General features: G+C 45.3%; 2 protein-coding genes across 8 annotated transcripts; one reads left to right on the top strand and one right to left on the bottom strand.

The window, feature by feature from the left end:
- Positions 1 to 1,790: 1,790 nt before the first annotated feature.
- LOC108927192 (WD repeat-containing protein 5) lies at positions 1,791 to 10,405 on the bottom strand. Of its 5 annotated transcripts, none has more exons than XM_018740306.2 (15): positions 9,965 to 10,405; positions 9,075 to 9,264; positions 7,766 to 7,974; positions 6,870 to 6,978; positions 6,394 to 6,467; positions 6,177 to 6,266; positions 5,647 to 5,736; positions 5,359 to 5,442; positions 5,218 to 5,273; positions 5,051 to 5,097; positions 4,797 to 4,872; positions 4,007 to 4,040; positions 3,753 to 3,827; positions 3,523 to 3,610; positions 1,791 to 3,209 (listed from the first exon to the last, which is right to left on the bottom strand). In XM_018740306.2, exons 3-15 carry the CDS (start codon positions 7,844 to 7,846, stop codon positions 3,109 to 3,111), a joined length of 1,005 nt encoding a protein of 334 aa, XP_018595822.1. In that variant the 5' UTR covers positions 7,847 to 7,974; positions 9,075 to 9,264; positions 9,965 to 10,405; the 3' UTR covers positions 1,791 to 3,108. The 5 variants fall into 5 exon arrangements, with proteins under 5 accessions (XP_018595822.1, XP_018595823.1, XP_018595821.1 ...); XM_018740307.2 differs by having other exon boundaries at positions 7,766 to 7,898; XM_018740305.2 differs by lacking the exon at positions 9,075 to 9,264.
- A 788-nt stretch (positions 10,406 to 11,193) lies between these two features.
- LOC108927220 (bromodomain-containing protein 3-like) lies at positions 11,194 to 26,617 on the top strand. 3 transcript variants are annotated; one of them, XM_029253033.1, is made up of 12 exons: positions 11,194 to 11,368; positions 16,611 to 16,965; positions 17,497 to 17,634; positions 19,224 to 19,368; positions 19,986 to 20,188; positions 20,505 to 20,873; positions 21,247 to 21,375; positions 21,485 to 21,676; positions 22,089 to 22,127; positions 23,014 to 23,237; positions 23,964 to 24,250; positions 25,954 to 26,617. In XM_029253033.1, exons 2-12 carry the CDS (start codon positions 16,765 to 16,767, stop codon positions 26,073 to 26,075), a joined length of 2,049 nt encoding a protein of 682 aa, XP_029108866.1. In that variant the 5' UTR covers positions 11,194 to 11,368; positions 16,611 to 16,764; the 3' UTR covers positions 26,076 to 26,617. The 3 variants fall into 3 exon arrangements, with proteins under 3 accessions (XP_029108866.1, XP_029108868.1, XP_029108867.1); XM_029253034.1 differs by lacking the exon at positions 11,194 to 11,368 and adding an exon at positions 11,375 to 11,504; XM_029253035.1 differs by lacking the exon at positions 22,089 to 22,127.
- Positions 26,618 to 27,193: the final 576 nt, after the last annotated feature.

Raw genomic sequence — 27,193 nt, 5'->3', positions numbered from 1 at the left:
TGTTCTTTGTGGGAACCTCTATAACATTCTTTCATTGAAAAAGGAGAAAAGTTATTAAAAATTTAAATACAGCAGCGTTTGTGTCGTCTGTGCAGCCGAACACACTAAAACCTTCAGCGGTTGTGTCTCATGTAGGGCAGCACAGGAACACATCTTCAGTCATCACCCTTTTGCCATTATCACTCCCCATCCTGGAGCACTTGAAAGAAAATAAATAAAAAATAAAAATTCAGTTTTATTGAGTTACAGGTTAGAACTGCCAAAATACATGTTCACAAAATCCAGACTGCTTCATGTCAATACAGGTACAGAGTTCATGCCGCCATTGCTGTCAACACTAGTGTCTTGGACGTCCTTCAGCACCAGAAAGGCATTCCAGCAAGAGGTTTGACCACTTGAGGGTTTCCCCCAACGCTAACTGTACCCAAACCAAGCACAATGTGTTGCATTTTGTGTAGCTAGAGCTAAAAGATACATAAAAGTAAACAATGATGTTCACTGCTACATGAGGAAGGTAGGGTGTATATACAATATATATTTTGAAACAATGTACTTGAACAGAAAGTCTACATTGAGCTTGGTGGATGGATGCAGTGAACTTCTGTGCTGTACGGGAATAAAGTGACAAGGGGTCACAGCAAGGTAGTGCACCGCTTGTCACACGTTCTGTATTCAATGAGTCTTGAATTTGAATGAGCACCAATGCAAATGAGGACCCTCCAGTGCAGTAAACCAGGATGATTGTAGGAAACAAACGACAGAGTTGACACGAATAACAATGATATGTGACATACTTTGCCCATTCAGTGAAATGATAAAATATTTAACCCAGCTGCCACAGGTCAGAAACCATATAATCAGCCCGGTTGGGAAACTGACATATCGGCTACATCTGCAATGTTCAGAAGCAAGTTTAAAGCACCACATTTGTAAAAGTAGCTTTTTTATATCAGAGCTCTCTTGCAATTATTAAACGAGAATTAGAAAGCGTAAGAAAAACAAAACGTGGTAAATAGTCACAAGTTGGATGCAGACATATCCAAAGTAACCGGATGGTCTTGTTTTCTAGGCATAAGGGCAAGTTCCTTGTACTCCAAGAGACATCGAGGAGAACCTTTACAGAATGTGAAACTGTCATTTGCCGTAAAGTCCCCAGGTCCCAAGCTGGACCTCCAGCGTGTTTCCAACAACGGACACAGACGGCAGGATTAAGAGGTTACAGCAGTAGAAAGTAGCTAAACAAGAACATAAGCTTCTTGCAATCACCTTCTTCAAATGTATATATACACACACACACACACACACACACACACACACACACACACACACACACACACACACATCTTACAGTATAGCAAGTTCCCACATTGTGTAACTCGTTTGTGAAAACACTGCTTTTGAAACACCTTCGTATAAGTGTGTCACTTGGTTTCGCCTGCAGTGTGAAGGCCTTCAAAGGTCCGTGCAGCTTCTAGACAAGGCTGATGTGCTTTTTCGGACACTTCGCTTACAGGTAGGTTCAGAGCTGCTGTGAAGAACATAAACACACCAAGTGTGCTCCTGCTTTCACTTTTAATCGCTGTTCTTTCTTCGTTTTCTCTCCTTGATAGCTTTATGGTGAGGGAGATCTTCTCTAGCATGTCTTCATTTGGTAAGAAATTCCCCAGGCAAAGTTTAGTATCAGCTCAGAGCAGTTCAAGAAAAAAAATATTTACTCATACAGTTGAAGCCTTTCTCTGAAGTGACTTACAGCGATGTACCCATTTACACAGCTGGGTAATTTTTAACTGCATCAATTCAGAGTAAGTACCTTCCTTAGGGGTACTACAGTAGAAGGTGGGATTTAAACCTTTCAGCGCAACATGGCAGCTCATTCATTTTATTCAGAGTATGAAACTACTACGGTGAATCCTGGTGTAGTACAACCAAAAGCGGTGAACGACTGTGACATACTGTCCATTCTTGCTTGCCAGCACATGCAGCCAAAAAAAAAAAAAATCTTGTCACAATGCACTGAAGGAGCACATTGTCCCCCAATACCTCCGTACAGTGGTAAACGCCTCCAATACACATTAGGTTAGTTGCAAGTTTAGACCTAGACTTCTAGTTAAAGCAGAGTCAAGTGCGACAACCAACCATCTCCATCTCCCTTCACGTGACACTCATATCCGTATGGCACTAACCTGTCATTTCTGGACTCGAAGACATTTCTTTCTCCCATTGCACCTGTCGCAACCACACGCGAGTTTGATGCGTACTCAGCAGAGGTACACTCACCGCGTGGCTTGCGTTCTTTGAAATGCCTTTGGAAATATTTAATAAGATGTATATTAACAGATAAATTCTTCTTTACTTTCATGGTTAGATATGGGCATGAAGAACTTCAATCTTGATGGAATTAAATCCATTTTTGCTCACATAGGTTAGAGTCACAGCACACAAAAAGCACCCCACCACCCAAAAAAAGAAGAAGGGGGGAAAAAAAAAAAAAAAAAAAAAAAAAAACACACAACAATGGAAACATTTTGGGGATCTGGGCTTTGCTTAAGGCGGCTGCAGCCGTAAGTCCCACATCCTGTGCGCAATTTCACCACAGCATTTTGATTTTCGGCACTAGTGCAGGTCCATGGAGCAAAAGAACACCCCACAGGGAAAAGAGAGGCTTTCAGCGATAATGTAGTATGGTATATAATGTCAAAACTGCTAAATAATTTTGCCCATGCAAATAACTGCTACTTTCAGACAACTGCTCTCAGAGAACCAAGAGCTGGGCTGTGCTTCTCTAAATACAGCCGAGTACTTGAATGAATTCAAATCAGAGAAGGGGAATAATGTACCAACATGTCTGAGAAATTAGAAGTTAAGACCTTTGTCAGTGACATGTCCCGTTACGAATAAGGCTGAGACGATTAGAGGTTCTCAGTGCGGGAGGTTTGGCAGCTGTGTTCTGGACTCGAGTTTTGCTTTTTTCCCCTCCCGCTGCCCGACCAGTCCTCTCTCACAGGGCTTATGGGTCACGTGTGATCTGTCTGGCATGAAGTCCACTTTTTTCCAAGAAAATAAAAATTAAAGGAAAAAATGAAATAAAAGAGCTTGCACGTCACAAGCTTAGCAATCGCTCTTCCACAGTTTGATGGTTTTGTCGTTTTCCAGCGCTGCCGATGCTATGATGTTCTCTGTGGGGTGGCAGGCAGTGGAGATCACCACATCTATCACAAGTAGAAAAACAGAGGAGAGATGGAGATGGTGAGCAGACAAAGGATTCCTCTTGGCTTCACTCGAAATGGGAAGGTGGCACCTTCAGGGAAAAACCTCTCATTCCATCTAAGCATCCATAACTTAAAATCTTTCTAGGCTACTTCTAGACTGCAAGCTGTCAAATATTAATCAAAAGCTCTTTTGTTTACTCCCAAGTTGCACGATGCTTTGGAGAGAAGCATCTGCTAAACGAGTAAATGTAAATGCTCAAAGGGCATTAGTGAACCTAAGACACATGTCAGCATGTACACTCCTGCACCTCACCTGTGTGACCCTGTAATTTCTGTACAATCTCCTTGGTCTGAAGGTTCCAGATGTATACCATGGTGTCTTCTGATCCTGACACGATCCACTGGGAGAGGCGTAGGAGAAGCAGGAGTTTGCAGTCAGTACAACACCTTAGAGCTCAGGTCTCTGCTCACAGTGCTGAAAGACTGTAGACCAACTGGCTCAAAGCAGCTACATGAGTGAAAGTTGTGAAGAGCCCCACTTACCTTGCCACCAGTGACTGAAAAGTTGGCGAACACACAGTACTTCTCGTTTTTGTGTCCGGTGTATGTTTTTAAACACTAGGGGGGGAAAAAAAAAAAAAACCACAAGGAAAGCTTACCGTACTGCATCCACTGATGACTAAGACCTTTTTAACTGACAACCCTAACACTTTTTACACTGTTAGTACTTTGTGGAACACTCAGGTCTCAGTGTTACTGTTTTACTGCAGGCAGTTATATTAAAGTAAAACAGTTACCTTTCCTTTGCTGTAGTCCCACAGTTTGAGGGTGCTGTAGACAGGAAGAGAGCAGTTTTAACAAGCTGAACCACTTGAGTCTAATGTAGAGAATTCAAGGAGTGTATAGTATCAGACAGCAGTGCCACAATCCTGTATTGAAGGCTCCTACCCAAGTGGGGAAGCACTCCTATAATCGTACTATTAAACCAGGACACATGTCAAAGGGCAATTGTCGACTTTTACAGAAAGCTACACAATGCTGTGTCTTGATCTGACATTTATAAAACTACAATTTACTTTTCCAGCATCCTGCCCATAAATAAAATTAAAAAAAAATCTGACATATTTACATCTCTGAAAAGCAGTCAAAAGATCTTGAGCACAGCCAAAAGTGTACAACAATATTCAAGGGGCAGCGCAAGCACCAACAACAGCACCTCTGTTCTCTCCACAAACATGGACATCTGGACTTTTTCCATCCCTTATTACTACTAGCAATTGCATTGTGTAGCTCATGAGCTCTGTATAATGCATTTCTTTGGAAGAACAGTTGGCAGTGAGGCTGTTTATGGTACTGTATGACTAATACAGTTATAGTACAGTAACTGCACTTTTCAGTAACGTACACAATTATTGACCACATGGAACATGGTGTCAATAGAACTCCACAGGCAGCTGGACACGTTACCCAGTCTGGTTTCAAAAATGAGTGGTGGTCACATGAAGAGGACCTCCTGTACATACACACATTTTAACCTTGTGGACAGTTGACCATTCCACTAAAAGTTTTCCCTAAGCAGTCACTCACTTGTCAAGGGTGGCAGCCAAAATGTATTTGCCGTTGGGAGAGAACTTCACGAATGACACTGGAGGGTTATCATCATCTGTCAAGGACACAGTTGTCACAGTTCCACTTACAAGCTCAATGAACACATTTAATTAAAGTGAAAAACTGCCTACAGGTGTGATTAAAAAATTCCAACGGCTGTCACCTTGTGGCGGTTAAAGACATTCCAGTTGTATTAAATAACATATATAACACAAAAGGGAAAGTGCTCTCACCTATCAGTGTTTTCAGACACTGTCCAGATGCTGTGTCCCAGATTCGACTGAACGCACAAAGGAGAGAAGGAGAAGCAGCTTTTGAGACGGTTTCTCCTTACAGACAGGTGTAGCGTTGCGCCTGCTCTGGTGAGCAGCTCCGAATTAATTTAAGGACACGCACTCACCAAAGACCATCGTAACTGCTGGACACGATGAGGGAACCATCTCTGTTGAAATGAACCTAGGCCACATTGAGACCAGCAGGTGATCAGGTCAATGCCATCAATGGTGAGCATTTTCCTGTTTGACACATGAACAACCCTTACCGCGGAAACAGGGTCCGAGTGGGCCGGCAAGGTCTTCAAGCACTTGCCCGTTTTGACATCCCATATCCGTACGCTTTCATCGAACTGTCGAGACAAACACGCATCAACACCCTACCTTGCTCATCTGTGAGCACCGTGGAATGTGAATGCCCAGATGGTTGCTAATTCAAGCCTCACTTCCCAAAGCTGTTACAGGACTCTAACCCAAGAGCATCACCCAAAAATGGTTTCAGTATAGATACCCAGCTGTAGAAGTGTAGTTTTTTCTTTGTTTGGCTGGAAACTTACTGATCCGGACACAATCAGGTTGGACTGAGGGTTGAAGTTGCAGCAGAAGACATAATTGCTGTGGCCCTTTAAGGTCTTCAAACATTTCCCCTGCAAAAGGAAACAGAACCGAACATGCACATCAAGACCTACAGGTGTCACTGTCGGACAATTCCTCTCAGTATGTGGCACACAGAGCACTTACTGCTGATTTTCAGCAGTTACCATGGTAATCATGCATTTATATTTTTAACAACCATCACCATAGTGATAAGCAATGTGAATTTGAAAGGGTCCGTTTTCATATTTTTTAAGGTACGGAGAATTAACCAGCAGGTTCCCTTACAATTTGCACATCCACATAATGCGGATTTTAGGATTAAAGCATTTGCAGAAATACACAGAAAATTTTAAATTCAAACTAAAAAAAAAAATCTGTACAGGGGTTCTACACAAACACCGCTGATTAGGGTTTGATTTTTTTTTTTTTTTAAACTGAAACCATGTTTTCCTGGCCCCTCAGTACAACAGTGTTCCCCTGGACCCCTCACCGAGTTCACATCCCAGATCTTCAGAGTTTTGTCATCAGATGCAGAGACCAGGAGGTTGGAGTCAGAGGACCAGGCCACGTCCGAGATGCCCTAGGTGAACAGCAGTCACATGGAGACCATGGCCATCATCTCAATAATAATGTTAGCACTAATTACTATTAATTATTAACATGGAACCCCCATGATTATCGATAGTGTAACAGAAATGTTTACTTACGAGTTTGTGACCAGATATTGTTTTCTCAAATTTTCCATCATAGGCTCCCCAGATTTTGATCAGTTTATCAGCAGCTGTGTGTTGAAAAAAAGATGCTCAGTCATAGTGCATGCAGTAGCCTCATGCCTTTCACACTGTTTTCAAGCTCATGTTCGGATCCTACAGGGTGGACTCTATGTACCTCTACCCATTTGCCTTGGCGCATGTATACCATAGTCACACACAATCACCATCCTGTAATGCACTTTCTCAGCATCTTTGAAGCGCAAGATGCTGACACTTGTCACAGGGACACATGTTCAACAGGTACAAAACCAAAGCCATTAAGAATCACAAACTGAGTGGAAGAGAAAGACTGAAAAGGACTCCTGAATCTATTAAAAGTCTGTTGATGGCATCTCACACAAACCTGGGATACTGAGTTACTGAAAGGCATGACAAGTAGGGAACAGAGGCAGACACAGGGACAGACTCACAGGAGCTAGCCAGCCACTCGCCATTAGGGCTGAACTTGACTGAGGAGACGGCCTTCGTGTGTCCAGCTAAAGTGAACTTCAGACTGTAGTTGGGCTTCACCGGAGTCGACTGCGTGGGAAGAAGAAAAAAAAATACATCCCTTCACTGAGTTAAATAGCATTTTCACAAAGAAAAAACCTTCAAGAAACCATTTTCAAAGTGCAGAACTTTGAATTTGTTTCATGAGAGACATTAAGAATTAGATGTATACCCATTTTAGACAAATTATCAACTTGAAGAATTAAATACATCTATATATTTTCAGGTCCCAATCCCCCTCCTGGATCTATAGAAAACATTTACAACAAGATCAGCTTGAAACTTTTCTGTCATCTGACTTTTCAGTGCCAACAGTGACCAACACGATGACTGTGATTAAAGAAACTTTATTAAAAAAAAAAAAAAATAGCACACAGCTCTGGGCACACAACTTGGACATTAACAGAGAAAATAACAGAAAAATAAACCTCTTTCACACAAGAGCACTATTACAGAAAGTCTACTGATTTTATTCCCCTTTACACTAGCAAATACTAGTTAAGGTATTAAGGGACTTGGCTGCAGGTTGTACATTCAGTTTAAAGAAAAGGACCTTCCATTTGTACCCTTGAGAACGCTGCTTAATTGAATTTTTTTTTTAAAATTTCCAATTAATTTGAATTACTTCATTAAACACTTAATGGTACGGATGGGTAAAGTACAATTTTGTGTGCTATAGAAGTCATTCATTAAAACTCCAGTACAAATATGACTCAAAACATAAGTTGTATGGTATGACTGGTTCTCACTGGCCATATGCGTTACAGAAGGGGGAGAGCCAGTACACTGGCCGGACCACAGGTAACCCTGCTCCTACCTTGCTCTGGCTTGCTGAGGCAGACGATGCTGACTGTGCCTTAATCGCTTCGGTTTCTGGTTTCTTCTCCTCAGTTGCCATGGTTACAGGGCCAGGGACTCAGATGGAAAAATTAGGTGCCAGAAGAGCACAACTAGAAGCCAGACAAATGAGAGGATGGAGAAACTGCTCACGTTTTCCTGTGAGCTGGAATAACAGCAGAGCACCACCTACAAGGTAGATACTGGTGAAATAAGACTGTTTTTGACCCATTTAAATCAACACACTTAGGTTGATTCATATTATGCAACTGTTGAACAGTCAATTCCAAAACTGTAATATTTATCGAATACATTTTGTAATGTTACTTTATCGTGTTGCTAAACCGCATTTAATTTATACATGACATTAAAAGAAAAAAGCAGCAGCTTGACTGTGGTGACTACAAAATGAGCATTAGACAACTAATTACCCTGTAAATTAGAATAAAACATGCAGCAGAAAAGCACATTTGTCACTATCCTTGGAGTGATGGCCAAGGCCACTGGAAGATGGAAGTGCCTCCATCCAGTTATTCTCTGGGTCTAAGTGACACTGTCCCTGTATCTCTGACCGTGGCTATGTGATAATACAGCACTTGCAACAAGCAGTGAAAACAACAACGTTATTACACCAAGCTTTCGGAAGATGATGCAATGTGTTCTAACTGCTGCTTCGCAGTCCAGTTGGTCACCAGCAGCGCACACAGCACCAGGCGACCCCTGAAGTGCACAAGCATGCTTATACTGTCTAACAACTCAAGAGAATGAGCTTGCAGATGACAGAAGCAAGAATACAGAACAATGTATAACACTGTCTCTTTAAAAAGATGAAGTCTGTGACAAAAGCCATTCTTGTTACATGAGTTCATAATTAGGTTCAGTAAATAAATGCTGAACCAAAAAGTGCAGTGATTCATTTTTTTTTAAAGAACTAGTCTAATTCAACTAGGGCAGAGTTTTTAAACACATTTACATCCAAATTTATTAATTCAGCCAACTCTTTTCTCCAAAGTGACTTGGTGTTAAGCTACTTCCAATTATTTACCCCTGTATACAGCTGGATAATTTTACTGGAGCAATTCAGCGTAAGTACCTTGCCCAAGGATACTACAGCGGGAGGTGGGAATCGAACCTGTGACCCTTGGGTCTAAAGGCAACAGCTCTAACCAGTACACTACCAGCTGTCTATTCACAGATACTAACCAATAACCATTGATTTATCTACATTACAATGATTGATCCATTCATACAGCAGGGTATTTTCTACTGTATCAGTTGAGGGTAAATACCTTGATCAAGGGTCCTACACCAGCAGGTGGAATTTGAAATGAGACAGCCCTAATCACTCCTCCACCTGATGGTCCATAACAGGCATTACTGCGCAGACAGTGTACCGGTGAGGGCTGCAGTCATGCAATCTGAAGGTTGCTGGCTTGAATCCCACTTCCTGCTGTAGTACCCTTGATCAAGGTACCCACCCTGAATTGACACAGCAAAAATTACACAGCAGTATGAATGGGTAAATCACTGTAAAGTTGATAACATCATTAGACTCCTTGGAGAAAGGTATCAGATAAGCAAGGGATAATAAAATAATGTCTGTTAAAATCAGCAAGTGTGTCCTAGCAGGAAGGGATAGAGGTGCATGCAATGTCCTTCGTCTGACTTCTTCCACACGACTCACTGAGCTGCACAGAATGTATCTTGTAAATGTTTCTTCTTGTCCATTGAACAGTGTTTCAGAACAAGGATGGGTATCTTGGATATTCCAATTATCACAACGTAGGTTGTTCCAGTGATGAGTGAAACACTCACGGATTACAATGATTTTTTGGCATATTCGCTGCACCACTGTTCTGAACGAACCTCCTCCCCTCGGGCTGTACACACGTACACGTACACGTACACGTACTACACGTACACGTACTACACACACACACACACACACACACACACACACACACACACACACACACACACACACACACACACAGTCTCTTCGCACATCAATACACCCACTTGCTAAACCATGGAGAAAGAAGCGCTTTGCTGCTTCTCCCCCCTCCTCTGCCTCACACAGTCAGTACAACACAGTGACGCTAAGTAGCGCGCGCCCAACGTCAACGATTAAAAAAAAAAAAAAAACCGAATATCATGTACAGAAACAGAGAGTACTTACACACCGCCGCCGGTCTTTAAAGCTGGATATATGTATCCACACGAAAAATGCCGAAGTGATTGTGTGATTTCTGGTTTTGTTCCGCATAAAAAAAAGACTGTATAATTTCTTAATTGTTTTTCCGAGGGTAGCCAACTAAACCTAGACGAGTTTTTCGGCTTTGAGGCTCAGGCGGGGAATGTGGCGTCAAGCATCCAATGCGCATGTGCTATACAGCGACGGCAACCGAAAGGGGTCATACCAATATTAAGCGCATGCGCCGCAGAGCTACCGCTGCCGAAAAGGAGGGTGGGGAAGTTTTATTATCGTGCGCGCGAGCGATCACATCATTTCGAAAGCGGGTTTTTCAGCATTACTTTTTTTTCTAAAAATATATTACTGAAGTGTTAAATGACATGTATTTACTTCAGTCAGAAATTATTTATGTAAATGCTTGTGACTTGCGCGAAAAAATACAAATTGTTACTAAAATAACTAAAAAGAACCTAAATTTTCATTGGATTATACAACGAACTGAACCGCCAAAGCTGTAGGCTTAATAAATCGGAAACTTGAAAAAACAAAATTAGAATCATGACGTGCATTGTATTTACAAAGATTTATGCCGTGTGTGACCTAAACAACAAAATAGGTTGACATAAAAATATCTCCTTCACTTCAAGGGGTACACTTGAGAACATGAAGTAAAATTATGCAGAAATGTAAGCAAAGTAGAACTGCACGTTGTAAAAACAAAATGAATTATTTGTTTAAATTCGTAAGACATGGCGTAAGTAGTCCGAGAAGATTCTGTTTTCAACACTTTTAAGTAACACACTAATAAATAACATTTTCGGAAATTTGCTTGTACTGGAAAGCATATCTGCACAACAAACATAATTATCGTTCCAATCAGTCCTCGTTGTGTATTGCCGCGGGTTTGGAGCTCACTGGTAAGCGTTCTCCTTCCCTGCCCTGGTCAACATAATGTTAACGTGTTGCTTTTATAATTGTTCAGCCCTGCTTGCATGAACAAGAAGAAAACTATAAGAGCTCTTCAGCACGGCCTACTGTTCAGGAGCGCGCAGAGTTATTAGCGGGAAAAATGGCCACCACAGCAGCACCGACACCCGGAGGCAAAGAGAATGCTGGGAAACGTAGTCTTCCCTGGGGAACACCACGCCGTTGGTCCCTGAGGTTGCTAATTAGTGTATGGCTACGGGCCGTGAACTCGGGCGCTATCGCGCATGGGCGCTTGCCTACTAGCTCTGCACATGCGCATTTTGACATTGGCTCCGCGCATGGGTAGTACACACAGGACTTCTCGTGCTTCGTCTTTGCACCGCTCCGGCGTCACCCTGGTAGAAAAAAGAGAAAAGCCGCCTGGACGAGCGCGAGAGGACCGCTGCGGGAGCCGCGGAGGAAGTAAAACGTTTGAATATTAATTCCGCCCCCCTCCTCATTAGTGTTCATTTAGTAAGATGCACGTTGCACCCCGTTTTAAAATTCCTGTAAATATCGGGAAAGAAGTGGCTGAGCGATGCGAGCTCACGGACTCACGGTGTGTGTGTATGTCTCTGTCTGTGTATAATGTGCATGCTTCTTGCGTGGTATGTGTGTTTTTTGGTGCTGTGTGTGGGCTGCGCGGTGCAACAAATCATGTAACAAAAAAAGCCCCCCCGGGTTCGCGAGGGTGACACGTCGCGCGGGGAAGCGAAGCGAAACGGCGATCGCGGTGGTGTGTGTGACTCAAATTGTGCAGCACGGAGGTGTGCGAAGAAATGTGTATGTGGCTGCAGATTTACATTTCACACCATTCTGATTCTGCCCGCCATCTTTTGGAGAAAATGTGCACGGGAGTCGGTTTTTAAGTAACGCGCGTAGCAGCGCTCTTCACTGTTCCTCGGCCCCCTCGCTGTTTTTTCTTTAATTATTACCGAAATGCGGTGACGAAAATCGTGGCGAGAGGAGGAGAAACCAAACCGCAACCCCCAGCGGTTGTGTGTGTGTGTGGTGTGTCGGTGACTGGGCTTCGACAGAGTACTACACCGTACACCTTCCCCCGTAGGACTGCTCTTAAGTGCACACATCACGAAACCCTTATTTTACGAACGCACCGCCACCGTGTAAAAGTGTACCGCACATGTAATATGTGAAAGTCGCGGTGGGTTCGGTGCAGCAGCAGCAGCTGCGGCGTGAACGCGCCCGCCTGCGAGTCGAGCGCGCGCGCGCACGGCGTCGCCGCGGTGGGACACACGCTCGTCATACACACTTTCGCGGACCGTTGTCGCGGTGTGTCGCATGTGAAATGGCCCTGTGACAGCCTGTGTGTGTGTGTGTGTGTGTGTGAGAGAGAGAGAGAGAGAGAGAGGCGCGCACACACATACGGAGCCACTCCTGCGACTCGTCCTACACACACACTAGACTAGTCTAGTGCAGTGCCAGTGGTGTACCGGACTGCGCACTTTGATGCCTGAGTGTGTGAAACAACAGTGTTAGTTTAAAGAAGCCGGGACACACACACACCGCTCTTACATCATTTCTCTCTCCTTTCGCCACTCGACTCCTCCTTGTTTCCTCAGTTTTTTTTTTTGTTTGTTTCTAATATAATGTTGTGCCCCCAACACCCCCCCCCCCCCTAAAGTTTTGAGGCGGCCTGTTTCCCTTTAGAAGTTTAGTGTAAGATGAGTGACTTTACTGTACTATACTGTAGCGTAATGTACAACCGTGGCCGGCGTTCCGCGGTCCCTCTGGCCTTTCTCCTCAGTTCCCACTTGTGACGATGAGACGTGATGCGGTGGAAATCTCTTCATAATCAAATGTCCTCGCTATGAACTGCGGTCATTTCTTCGCCTCTATAATCATAATTGAGCATGGTTAATGTGCGGGTGCCTCGTCCCGGTGTTCGCAGCAGCGGGACCTCGACGATAAATCGTGTATTTGAGTCTCCGGGATGAGGTGTGTACTACGCCGGTTATACGCGGTACACGAAACTGCTCTTGAGCTCTTTCTCTACATGTAAGACTTTCCATATGTGTGGTGTTCTCTGCTCTGTGTTTGTCTGGGAGTTTCTTTATGGAAAAAGGTTTAATGGGAGCAGTAAGAAAAGTTAACATGAATGAGGTGTCGTAGGCATCGTTGTTAATGTCAGTGAGTTGATGTTGACTCTTGCCAAGCACCAGGTAGGTTAGCTTCCAGAATGTTCTGTCCTGCACTTGTGTTCTTAGTATTGAAAGGGGTGTGTCTGTTATCACTGTGATTGAGTCCATCACTCCGGTTGCTGGTTGTCCTCTTTTTTTTTATCCCCGCCCCTCCAGCTTTCCAAAGCCTTGCCGTCTTCTCCGGAGAATCGCCTTGATCTTCTCGAGGTGCGTCCGAAGTGCTGTGATGTCAGTCTCGTCATTTGTGCTTCTAATCAGAGTTTCCAGCCTGATCTGATCCGAGACCCACCTATGTGCGTACGGACTGGCCAAGGTGTGCCTGAAGGTTGATAGGATGGCTTGCTTTCCCTCTCCTGCTTATGCAGGGTTCAGCTTTCACATCTGTTCTCACACACACACACTTTCTGAGCCACTTGTCGCGTATGGGGTCGCTGGGAACCGGAGCCTAACCCAGCAGCACAGGGTGCAAGGCTGGAGGGGGAGGGGACACACCCAGGACAGGGTGCCAGTCCATCGCAAGGCACCCCAAGCAGGACTCGAACCCCAGACCCACCGGAGAGCAGGACCTGGTCCAACCCGCTCCGCCACCGCGCCCCCCTCTACATCTGTTCAGCGTTACTAAAAAGCCGTTAATTGACCAGCTGGCCTTGGCTCTGGCCGTATGACATGTGCAGTGTAACCTCTGATCAGGCAGCAGCAAGTGCAAGATCACAACAGGACCGGACAGCTGTTCTCGCAACTTTGGCAGCCCAGACGATCCGCTGGTGTTTATTCTGCCTCTGAAATGAGATTTTCCTTGTCTACTTCTGCCACTACTTACCGCTCCAGTGATGGGATGGCTGGATGTGGTGCTCCCCTCCCTCAGTCTGGGCGCAGCTTGGATTCCAGGTTTTCACATTTTTGAAGTTGAATTAAGAAGTTCTAGCAGGTGTCAGAATACCCAATAAATATTGTACTGTGTTGTGCAGCAATAGAGTAATTTTTTAAAAAAAAAAAAATCTCTTGTGACTTACGTAGGTATGGTGCAGTTGCTGGTGTAGTGGTTGGTTCAAATCCCACCTACTGTTGTAGTGTACTTGATCAAAGTGTTTACCTTGAATTGCTCCAGTAAAAATACCCTGCTGAACAAATGGGCAGACAGTTGTAAAGTTAATGATCACACATTGTAAGTGTCCTTGGGGAAAAATGTCAGCAAAAGCAAAATTATAGCAATAATGAAGTATTAAATGTACAGCGATATTTACCATCAATTTGATGTAAACAATATGATGATCAGAAGATACAAGATCCCTTTCTGTCATAAGGTTTGCTGTTCAGGTGCCTCTATCGTGTGACTTCCCCTGGAGGGAGAGAAACGGAGCCTGCAGGGCGGGAGACCCGTCGCACGGGTTTGTTATTGTTATTGTCCTTGCTGCCGTGATCATCCTCCTGGCGGTTGTTTTGCCGCTGAAGACTAGTAGGGCTTTTGTGTGTGTGTATGTGTGCGGAGGGGCTTTTTTGCTCACGGTAGTAGGTTTGTGGCGTCCGGGCTTTTGTTTTCGTGAAGCCGTGTTTAGTTGAGGGTTGTGGGCTGTGCGGTGTCACCGCAGCAAAGGGAAGAAGTCTTTCCGTTATATTTCTTTACATGTTCCACATAGGGATGCTTGTCTCCGTAAAAATGTCGTGGAAAAAGCTGTAATTCTGAAGGCCCGGAACGGCAGCAGGTTATGTTACAGCGAAGAGAATTAGCTATTGAGCACGCTGCCCTTTTTTGTGTTTAACCTCATTTTCACATTTATTCATGAGTAATATCTTAGCAGCTGCTGGGAGGGGGGGGGGAGTCCTTGAGTAGTAATCTTGGCACTTGAGGCACACCATTGCAGTTGTCCTCACACTTGTGGTCTCGCACTTTGAGAGTTTACAACACTGTTGCTGAAGAACATGAAGAGTTGACCAACAGCCCGGGATGGAAATACGTTCAGAAGAGAAGTCGTGTTTCCTTCTCATTGGAAGAAGAGCCTCTGAGATGGTTCATGGGGCGATGTGGGGAGCTGTAATCCACCCCTTGTTCGGGGGTTCGCCCACCGTCGTGTGCAGACATTGTGAACGGTGCCGCGTTCGGAGGACAGCCGAGCTCAAGCCAGGCACCCGGAAGTTTCCATTCCCCTAATTTGTGGCTTGCTCCGTTCGGGCTTTCAGAACACTTCCCGGAAGTAGTAAGAGGTGCGTACTTGCATCCCAGGGCATCTGTGCAGTCCTTGAGACCCAGTAACCCAGCCTGGCACTGTTCTCCCACTGGCCATGTCTGAATGCCTTTTTATTTCTGGTGCAGGCTCTGCAGGAGAATCCTTGTACCTTTATTGGATGTCAATGGAGCATTCTGGGTATTTTCGTTGGTAGGAGAAGCCCAGTCTCAGTAAATGTGCAGCCCGTCGTAGGACAGTGGTATGTCTTGTGTGAGTCCCCCCCTTTTCAAATCCCGACTGAAGGGAGAAGATGAGAGCAACTCGCTATTGCGCCTGTATTTGGCTCGGTCCGGTGGAAATAATTGTATGTGAAACACAGATAAAGGCTCTGCTGTTCCATCTTCGACATGTGAATGAGATGCGCTGTGCACTCCAGCACAGTTCCTGTCCTTATTTTATGCTGCTGGATCCATAGAGGAGGACTGGTGCACAGATGTACAGTGATGATCTCCACGAGTTATTCAAGTACGCTGTAGGTCATTAGGTAGCACAGTAGTTGAGGACATGGACTTTAATTTTCCTGAAGGAACCCCACTATTGTACCCTTGAGAAAGACACTTAGGTTAAGTAACGATAACCAACTGTATAAAGTCGCTTTGGGCCAAAAGTCACTTAAGCAGCTGAACGTACTTGCTCCTTAGCTTGACAATACAATTAGGACCAGAATTCTGTTCTTAACTCTTAAAATTTAATATTTTTTTATTATCTTCAGTCTACAGTGAAATGAAAACTAATTTGAAATGATTGCAGATGAAATTGCATTGTCTCCTCAAATTCCTGTTCGGTGCCGGTTGTTGACCGATTCACCCTATGAACATGGGCAGTGTTTCTAATTGTTTTTGTCGGTGTTCAACACTCAGGAACAGCAGGCCCGAGCTGTAAGAACTGTGGGAGCGAGTTGAATCGAGATGGTTTTGGCAGTGCTGTTTGCAAGCGTTGTATTGATGCCTATTGGCCGACGGGGTAAACGCAGGTCACAACTGCTCTGTTGAAGATAGAAAATTTTGGAAAGAGAAGTGTGGAAAACTCGGGTTAAATGAACTGGAAAATGTATCTCCAAAAATTCCACAGCTTGACTGTTAGTAACCCAAGGAGCCCCTATGATAATAGTGAATAGACTATTACTTGTGTATTTCACATTTTCTTTTCCCAAGGAAGCTGTTGATTAGGAGTTGGATATGGGTGTAGGTGTGTGTCTGTACTCCAAGGAGTTTGTCACAAACTTCCGTTGAGACATTCTGATCTCTGACTTCAAGCTGGTCTTGCTGATTTGTCTTCTAGGGGCCATAAGGTCAGGTTCTGAGATGGGATACATATCCCATTGGGGAAAGAAGGCGCAGAAGGAAGAACCAATAGCTGGCTGAAGGCAACTCCTTGTGACAAGGGAGAGAGCCCAACCTCCCGACAGTCCCCGTCCCCTTCCCCCACACCAACCATGTCGGCAGTAAGCTCAGCCGCCGAGTCCCTGCCCCCAGGGGTTAACCCGCCACCTCCCGAGGTCTCAAACCCCAACAAGCCTGGTAGGAAGACGAACCAGCTACAGTACATGCAGAACGTGGTGGTGAAGACCCTGTGGAGACACCAGTTCGCTTGGCCCTTCTACCAGCCTGTCGATGCAGTCAAGTTGTGCCTTCCTGTAAGTACAGATAGGATCCAGTGCCAAACTTGGCAGCGGTTCAATTGATCAAAGGTTAATTTAGAGTTATTTAAAAAGAAACTGCTGCCCAGTCATGCAGGAAAATTACGACAAAACAATTCAGTGGGGATGTTTGTTAGCGTGACCTTAGAAGGTCTGATAAGGACTGAGTGCTAGTAAATTTCAGGTCTATGTTTCCTAGTTTGTCTACATTATTCCTCTTGGCTTTTTCCACACACATCTTGTGATGCAGGTTGTCATAAAATAGGCCACAAAAGGCTCTTTCCTTCACTGCTGCAAGTTTTACTTTCTAAAAAAAAAAAAACAAAAAAACAAAGGGATTATACAGATTTTCTCGACCTCAGATTTGTATTTCTGCCTGTGACAAATGGCAACATGTTGTTCTGTCTGCCAAAGCCTTCTATTTTTTTTTTTTAATCTGGCTGCTTCATTGACTCTCTTCAGTTGTCTGAATTTGCTTGATTCCCTACACTTTTCACTGGTGTGCTCTCTTCTCTCTACTTCATTTAGGATTACCATAAAATAATTAAGAACCCAATGGATATGGGAACTATCAAAAAGCGACTGGAGAACAACTACTACTGGAGTGCCAGTGAGTGCATGCAGGATTTCAACACCATGTTCACCAACTGCTACATCTATAACAAGGTACTTTCCCTGACGAGCTCAGTAAATTTTGGGCTATTTTTTTTTTTTTTTTTTTTTTTTTTTTTAATATTTACCTTCTATTAGTCATTTATCAGATACTTTCCTCCAGAGTGATGTACATATCAGAGAAAGAGTGCATTACACCAGCAGAAGGAGTTTTTGATGCAGATGCATGATTATAGAGTAATTTGTCCTGTTCTAGCATATGAACCAGTATACATTACATGAGTAGCTGCATAAAACAAATTATTAATTATTAAACACGTTTATCATGCGCATATGAGATTGGGGGGAAGTGAGTCTGAAAGAGGTGTTCTTTGAGACCCTTAAATGGAGAGATTCAGCAGTTCTGAGTGAGGCAGGGGAGGTCGTTGCTCCACTTCCGAGTATCAGCCAAATGAATAAATGATGAGCTCTGCAACAAAAAAGTTTGACAGTGCTAAAAGTCAAAAAGGCAAAGGAAATCTTTACCAGTCAGTTTAAAACAAGAAAAGTTTACACACACGGAATTCTATTCAGAGGCAATGTCATTATATGAATGACTTGTGTGATTGGATTTTTACATTACATTTATTTATTTAGCAGACGCTTCTCTATGTAGTGTTACCAGCCCACACACCTTATTCACCAAGGTGATTACACTGCTAGATACACTACTTACACTGGGTCACTCATCCATGCAACAAGAACAACAGAAAAAAACAAAATAGAGAAAATAAGATAAACGATGAGGTGCGGAAGAGCATCAAACAAGGAGTATGCAAATGTGTTAAGTATGAGCAATTTTTAAACATGTGGGTGTTAAGCTTGGATTTAAAGGTAAGGACACTAGGTACTAATACCTAATAGCATCTACCAAAGGTTCAGTCATACATAGGTGTGAATAGTAACAGAATTGGGACAGCCTTGGTGGCAACAGCTCCCAAAGATATTTCTATTAACACATGCCAAAAGGATTGAATACGAGATCTTAATTATGGTAAGGATGTCACTACCCATCATGAACTTCTCCAAAACGCTGAATAAGAAACCACTAGAATTTTGTTCTGAATTACATTTCCTCACTCTTTAAAAATAAGGCTACAATTTTGCGTTGAATTTTCCGTTGCTCAGGGTGCATTTATTTTTTCCCCGTTTAATATAATGGCAATTAAGAGTTTTACAAGAATTCACTTTGCAAGCAGATTTTCAGGAATGGATTACACTCATGTGAATGAAGGCGGTGTATTCATTGTATTATAAATGTGGGTCAGCTGGGTTTCCAATTGGTCCAGTGCTCGATAGAAAAATCTGTGTTAAGCATATTTTAAAAACTAGTTTTGCTACAGTTTTAAAGTAAATGGCTCAATAGAAATTGCCAAGGTGAGCAGCTGTGGTGTTCTTGATGCTGCTGTCCAGCTGCTGTTGGAGCAGCCTGAATATAGGAAGCATGATTCCACCACTCAGTTTACTACTGGCAAAGAAACGACTGAAGGTTATCTCAATGGCTGACCTTCGATTAAAATAAAAACGAGACTGTTTTGCTTCTGTTGGCTCCAATAAGCACCACTCTGTCCTGATCCTCGTCTCTTTGCTTCTTCCCTTCAAAGCAAACGGATGACATTGTCCTCATGGCTCAAGCTCTGGAGAAGATCCTCTTGCAGAAAGTGGCCCAGATGCCGCAGGAGGAGGTGGAGCTCCTGCCACCTGCCTCTAAAAGCAAGGGGCGCAAATCAGGGGCTCCCCCAAGCTCAGGTAGCATCCCACAGGGGGTCCAGGGCAGAGGTCTCACTACCTCCCTGTTCCCATCTAATCAAACTGCTTCGCTGGCTAGTTGTTGCCTCTGTGGTACACACTGTTCCTCATAAGCACCAAGTGTCGCAGTGGCTAAAACTGCTGCCTTAGTTTGAAGGTCCCTGGTTCTGATTTCCACCTCTTGCAGTTTTACCCTTGAGAAAAGTACTTACCCTGAATTGACACTGAAAAAAAACCCCAGCTGTATGAATGGGTAAACAACTGTAAGTGGCTTAGTATACAGATATGACCTTGTAAATTGGATAAAGACCTCAGCTGAATATAGAAAGAAAAAGGGTGGTGATAAGAACGAGGAACTCTTTTCTACCCTCGGCATGAATCATGTAGAAAGGATTAGTTTCAACAATATTTGTATAAAATGATGCACTATTTTAGTCTTGCATGGAGCAGGCTGGTTTCAGACTGTTGCTGTCGTGTCAATCTGTACCCCAAAGCTGTGTCTGTTCTGTCCGTTTCCATGTGACTCGTAGGGTAGGATTCCCTCCTGCATGGCGTAGGCTCTGGAGTGGTTTGAGGCGTCCAAATGATGGTCCACCTCCTCTGGTCTTTCCCTGCAGGTGGTGAGCAGTCCCCCGCCATGTCTGCAGCCTCCCCTCCATCGACACTCCCCAGCACGCAGCCGCCGGTGTCCTCCCAAACCCCTGTGATCGCCAGCACTCCCGTGCCCACAATCACCCCTGCAGCCCCAACAGTGCAGGCACCAGCACCCCCCGCAATGACCATGTTGCCCACTGTTCCACCAGCACCGCCCGTTGTAAAGGTATGAAGCAGGTCTTCAAGGCTGGAGGTGCTGCAGAGATTTGCTATATTATAAGGAACAAGGACAATTTATGTAATTAAAGATAGTGTTATTTTGGAAGGGGAAGTATTAAAATATCCAGTGCGACAGAACCACAAGAGCTTGTGTGGTCAAATAGAAAAAAACCAAGAACAGCCTGTCAGATACCCATCTAAAACACGTTAGTAATACACATCTGAACTACGATGTCAACAAAACTGAAGTTGCTTTGTCATGTGACTGTTGTGTCTGGCCTTGTCTCTGTGGGTTTGCGATTACAAACGTCGTCTCCATGCAGAAGAAGGGGGTAAAGCGGAAAGCAGACACGACGACTCCCACCACCACCGCCATCACGGCGAGCCGCGGCGAGTCCCCAACCCCGCCGGAGACCAAGGAGGGCAAAGTGCAGTCACGGCGGGAGAGCACCGGCCGCCCTATTAAACCCCCCAGGAAAGACCTGGAGGATGGGGACCTGGCGCAGCACGGGGGGAAGAGAGGCAGGCTCAGCGAGCATCTCAAATACTGCGACAGCATCCTAAAAGAGATGCTCTCCAAGAAGCACGCAGCCTATGCTTGGCCCTTCTACAAGCCCGTGGATGCAGAGGCTTTGGAGCTTCATGACTACCATGAAATCATCAAGCACCCTATGGATCTCAGTACGGTCAAAGTATGTCTCCCATGCTCACAGAGCAGTAACACTGTCCCCCACCTTTACCCCCCCACCTTTACTCCCCCACCTTCCTGTGTCTTATAAAGGTTTGTTGATCTCCTCAGTCTCCTCCTTTGAAGTTCTTAGATGTTCCTTCCCACCCTCCAGGGATCTCTTGGCCAATTCTCAGATTTTTTTTCCCTCCTTGTATCAGATACTTAAAGCAGAGTAATTGTGGGAAGCAGTGGAAAAGAGGGGGAGAAATATGCAACTCCGCTCTTTTGAATTTGGACCAAGTTTTCCAGATGGCCTTTTTTAATAGTCTTGCGAAGGAGGCAGCCAACAGCCTGCCACAAGCGGTTTTGCTAACCTCAGCTTTTTTTGTTTGCAGAAAAAGATGGATGGCCGCGAGTACCCGGACGCGCAGAGCTTCGCAGCGGACGTCCGGTTGATGTTCTCCAACTGCTACAAGTACAACCCTCCCGATCATGAGGTTGTGGCGATGGCTAGAAAACTGCAGGTACAAGTTGCTCTTTGGAAATGGACAGACTAGAATTTTATTTCTAAAAATATATCTTTAAAAAGATGAGAAAATTCAAAAATACATACCTATTTCTCCGGTCTCACAGGACGTGTTCGAGATGCGATTTGCCAAGATGCCCGATGAGCCAGCTGAGCTGAGCCCGTCGTCGGCGGCACCCGCGGGCGGAGTGGTGAGCAAGAGCACAGAGAGCGGCGAGAGCAGCGGCGGCAGCTCCAGCTCGGACAGCTCTGACTCAGAGGAGGAACGGGCCACGCGGCTCGCCGAGCTGCAGGAGCAGGTGGGTTCCCAGCAGGTGGGTTGCCGAGAAGGGGGAAATTGGCCTCAGTCTGTTGGGCACCGCCCTCTCTCACATTAGCCACACCTCCCTCCTGCTACTGCTTTTTCGATGGACAAGAGATAGTATCCAGAGGTTGTGATCCATAAACATCAATTTCCTACCTGGAGGCATCCCCCTTCCTCTGGGCACTCGATGAATCAGCACCTTGGGGGCTGGTCCTTCCAATACAGCAGAGTAAGGACCCCCAGGCACCTCTGTCCCTTGATGCTGTGCATGCATTAGCCGCATTAACAGAACCTCATTCATTGTAGTGGGTCAGTGACGTAGCTCTTGTTTTGCAGTAGCTTGTCTTCTGTCACCTGTGGAGCATCCTGTCGTGGTTGCTGATGTCACTCTGACTTTTTCTTGCCAGCGTGTCTCTGCGGAGCGCCCCGCTTGTAACGGTCCTCAGGTGATTCACTTCATACTTGCCCATCCTGCTGAGTGTCCTCTAACTCCTTGCTGACCTGAGCAGTTTTTTGCAAGCGGTGGGCTGGGGAACGGGAAGGGGCTGAAGGTGGAGCTGGTGAGCAAGGGTGGGTTGGCAGGCTGACTGCGCTTCGAGGGAAGGAGAAACGGGATGCTGGGTACTGGCATGGGTCCCCCCGCCTGGTAGGGCTTCCTGGTCAATCCGCTAGACATCAGGCACCTGTCTGTCTGCTGCCAGCTGTAGCTTTGGAAAATGTCATCACCGGGGTTGTAGGGATTCAGGAGTGTGTTCTTTCCTCTTAGCCAAGAACCTCTCCATCTGCTGCATTTTTACTAATCATGTACAATTGCCAGGATGCTTAAAGACCTCTGGTTTACCGAGCCCGGGGGTTTGGGTTCTCTGCTTTCAGGGCTGAGGTGATATGTTTGTTTTTTTTTTTTTTTTTCCCCCTTCCCCCCCTTCCCCCTCCTCCTGCAAACCTCGATCCCAAAACTGTGATTGTCACCTTTTATTCCTGCTTCTGCAGAAGAAATATGGGTATTAAATCTGTTTTTAATTCTTTCAAAAACACTGATTGACTGATAATTTTTCAAACGGGAATGTCTTAAAAGTTAAGTTCAATTTCAGAATGTGCTAAATAAATCCAAATCAAAAATGTTAAAAATGGAAGCAAGTGGACATCAATCTGTAAAATACAGGAATGTATGTAGCACTTTCTAACAAAGTAAAGCACTTTTTAAAGAACAAAGTCCAGACCTTGCTGACTTGTGTGTCGTGTCAGTAGCCCTACCTTTCCAGACGTAGCTTTCTGAGCCTTAGACCTGCCCCTGTTGACTCGACCCCCTTCCCATCCACATTCTCTTCTTAGCTCAAGGCTGTTCACGAACAGCTGGCCGCTTTGTCTCAGGCCCCGGTGAGCAAACCGAAGAAGAAGAAGGAGAAGGACAAGAAAAAGAAAGACAAGGAGAAGGAGAAGCACAGCAAGGCAAAGCCTGAGGACGATAAGAAGGCCAAATCTGCACAGCCGTCCAAACCGAGTCAGCAAAGGAAGGCCCCGACCCGCAAAGCCAACAGCACGGTTCCGGGCACCAGGTACGGCCTCTCCGGTCCCCCAGGTCCACTTTGACCTTTCCGATTCTTGGAGTCGTTTCACGTCTCTTGCAATCCAGTGCAAACATGTACGTTTGTTTTTTCATTTATTTATCTGTATTTCTATTTATATTGTATTCATCCATTTGTATTTTCTATGTGATGTATGTCGCTTTGGAGACAAGCGGCTGCAAAATGCATAAATATAAATGTAAATTTAGCACTTTTCACCGAAGCATCATACCACTCAGGTTGTACAGAAGTGGATTTCAGAACAGACAGAGCTTTAGATACAGACACACTTTGGTCGAAGTGCAGTCACTTAACCCCAGTTTTTTTTTTTTTTTTGGACTCGCATCACATGAAGTCACTGACTACAGAGTTGAGTCAGACAGGAAATGCAAAGCCGATTGTGACAGATGTGAGGTGAGGCGCAAATTCATGTAGCTGTTAGGTGATCAGGAGAGAAGTGGGTCTGAAAGAGATGTTTTGATGCCATCGTTGAATGCTGGGTGGAATTATGCAGTTCTGAGGGAATGAGGGAACTCAATGCATCACGTTGCAGCGAAGACGAGGAATTGCACACTTTCGGTTTCGAGTCTCTCACGACTGGGGACCGGCAGGTAAACAGAGGTGGTGAAGCAGAGGGCTCTTGATGGGGTTAGGGAGCGATCGGGTCCTCTAGGTGTTGTGCGTATCAGAAGCTGTCTCTCTCGCACGGACGTGCAGGCAGGCAAAGAAGGGTAGCAAGGGAGCGCTCGGCGAGTCGGATCGCGAGGAGGACGCGCTGCCCATGACGTATGACGAGAAGCGGCAGCTGAGCCTGGACATCAACCGGCTGCCCGGCGAGAAGCTGGGCCGCGTCGTGCACATCATCCAGTCGCGGGAGCCCTCGCTGCGCGACTCCAACCCGGACGAGATCGAGATCGACTTTGAGACGCTCAAGCCGTCCACGCTGCGCGAGCTCGAGCGCTATGTTAAGTCCTGTCTGCAGAAGAAGCAGCGAAAACCTTCACGTGAGTCGAGAGATCGTTTGCCTGCCATTTTTGCCCCTGGTCCTTGTTTCTCTTGCTGTGCCTTTTTTTTTTCTTTTTGCTTAATGTTGTAGAGGTGGTTTTCAACTTAGGACGAGGTTCCGTTCTGGCAATCTCTTCGTCAGTTTGCTTCCTCGCAAGTGAATTATGTGAACCCTTAGGATAGTATGTAAACAACTTGCGTAAATGCTACATTGCATTATAAGCTGGGTGCATAGCGGATAGAGTTGCTGCCTTTGAATCCAAAGGTCGCAGGTTCGATCCCCACCTCTGGCTGTAGTACCTTTGAGCAGGGTACTTACCCTAAATTACTCCAGTAAAATTACTGTACTCCAGCTGTTTAAATGGGTAAATAATTGTAACCTCAACACTAAGTTGCTTTGGAGAAAAGCATCAGCTAAATGAGTAAATGTAAATGTCAAAGTCATACTGTAGAATTCTAATGATACAAATACGGTGGAACACGGAACACTCACTTTTTCGCTTGCTTTAAAAAGTAATGTGAAGGAAATCACAGATGAAACGCTCTGTAAATAAACACATTCACTGATAGACACATGGACCGAGTCCCTTAGATATGCGGTGCCCTGTGATGGCACAGCCAGCCGATTTTTGCCGTGCACAGGTGGAGCGGTCAGCGTTGGATGTTGCGACCAAACGCCGGAACTCGAAAATCGAAATTATACAGTTGGGTTGATGGGACGACCGTCATGGGAATGAGTCATCATAAGTCGAGGACTGCCTGTACTTAGAGCTGAAGTGTGTCGCCTTCCTTCTCTTGTTGACTTATTCTCTGGTGTTCTTCTCTTGGACTCCACTTCTTTTGTGCAGAATTGCTTAGTGCTTTGCTTGGCACACGAACGAGCGTGAGGAGGAACTCCGCCTCGGGCCCAGGGGCCGCAGAGGCTGTGATTAAAGCTGCTGTCTCCTCGAACGTGCTGCCAAGTGGCACGGTGACAAATTCCTCCTCTGAAATTAATCGGGGTGTTAGAAGGAGTGCAACAAAAGGAGGACAGGGCCCCCCTTCGGCGCTGCTGTTGCAGCCAGCCCGAGGGCTGAGGGCTCTGCACCGGGCTCACTCCCAGCATCCCCGGGGAGGATGGCGTTGGCTCTAAACCTCAATGACTTTTCCAAGCGTCGCTCGAAGTGCGCGTAAAGGAAAGCGTCCGAGACGGCCTGCGCAGCTTCTGGTAGCAAGCCAAACATCTCATGCATCCAACACATCATTGTCCAAGGGAAAGCAGAAAGGACTTAGCATTAGTTGTGTGGACCAATCTGCGTCCCGGAGGTTAGGTAACGGAGCATCGTTTAAAAATGGTTTGCACGGTATGTCTGTGTCTAAATCTTCCGCCCGTTTTCAGCCATCTCTTATCCAGTTCAGGGTCGTGGTGGTCCGGAGCCTATTCCGAGAAGCTAAATCATCATTGAATTTACATGGGGATTTAAACGTACTGGGTTCACGACAGGCTGCCGATTCTTAGCATTAATTCTTATAAAAATGAATAATTAACACAATTATAATTTGTATGTTTACTTAGTTAACTTTGTCTTTAATTCAGGTTACGAGGATCAAGTCAAGGTGTAGTTCAGCACTCTGGTGTGCTCGCCTTTATTGCTTTGTTTTGACTTTCTTGCCACTGGCGCTATGACCGTGACTGTATCCGTCTCCTCCTCCCGCCCTGCAGAGAAGAGTGGCTCCGGAGCGGCAGGGGGCACCTCACGGCTCAGCGGTAGCAGCAGCAGCTCCTCAGATTCGGGCAGCAGCAGTTCCAGTGGCTCCAGCTCGGACAGCAGCGACTCTGACTGAGGGCCGCCAGTTGTTACCGTGGTCCACCCCCTACCCCTCCCTTCAGTTACTTTCCTCTTTAGTCCTTTATTTTTTTAAGAAAACACAAACTACGCTGCTGTGGTTATTGACTTTTCAAAGACCTTTAAATAACTACAGTGAACAAAGAACAAAAGAACTGCCCCCCCCGGCAGATAAAAATAGCTCCTCGGAGATCAAGATTTTTCATTTTTTTAAAGGGACGTGTGCGAACGTGGAGCAAAGCATCTTAAAGGCCTCGTGCCCTCACGTGTCGGTCAGAAGCGGTCTCGAACCCAGCATCGCCTTCTGTTCGACTCCGAGAAGCTCGGAAGATGGCTTCGACGAGGGGGCGGAGCCACGGCTGCAGCAGCCGCCTTGTCCTCGGCCGAGGAGCAGACTGGCCTCTCAGACGTGGGAGCTGTATAAAAGAGGCCCCTTTGAACAGTTCGCTGCCTGTAACATGAGCTCTGCACCCACGCCATGTTCCATAAACATCTGCCTGTGTCTGTGTGTAATTATGTATGATTATATAATACATATTTCAGTTACTTGGAGTCCCCCCCCCCCTTTCTGCATGTGTGTGTGTATATACGTGTGTGTGTGCGCGCGTGCTCTGAAGATGCATTACGCTGAATGGAAAACCGGCACGTCCTCATTATGGAAGTCCCTCCATACATGCAGGAGGTGTTTTGTTTTGATGGCACCAGGCTGTGTAGTGGAGGGCTTCAGCGAATCCCCCCGCTGCTCGGCAAGTTGCAGGGCCTGAACTGTCGATGGTTAACGCTTTGCATCCTTCTATGTCATAAGGAACCATGGGACTCCATCAACCGCTTCCTCCTCTTGTTACTTTGAACTTTTGACCTGAGATTTATATATATATATATATTTTTTTTTTTTCTCTACAGGCTGGAAAGGGAATACCTGATATAACTGGGTCTTGAATATTTAGTTTGTGTTCCTCACAGATGTCCAAGTGAATCTGTATGTCATACTGTTTATATCTGCATTAGTGCGTATGTGAAAATAGGGGTATGCAAAGGATCGGGACACTTTGGTGGTTTTTCTGTTCTCATCAGATATTTCATTTGTAAAATTTAAATTCTGAAATTCCTAAAATT

This window comes from Scleropages formosus, chromosome 6 (genome assembly GCF_900964775.1).
Source record: "Scleropages formosus chromosome 6, fSclFor1.1, whole genome shotgun sequence".
Taxonomy (NCBI): domain Eukaryota; kingdom Metazoa; phylum Chordata; class Actinopteri; order Osteoglossiformes; family Osteoglossidae; genus Scleropages; species Scleropages formosus.
Note: the sequence above shows the minus strand (reverse complement) of the source record. Positions and strands in the feature narration are given on the sequence as shown.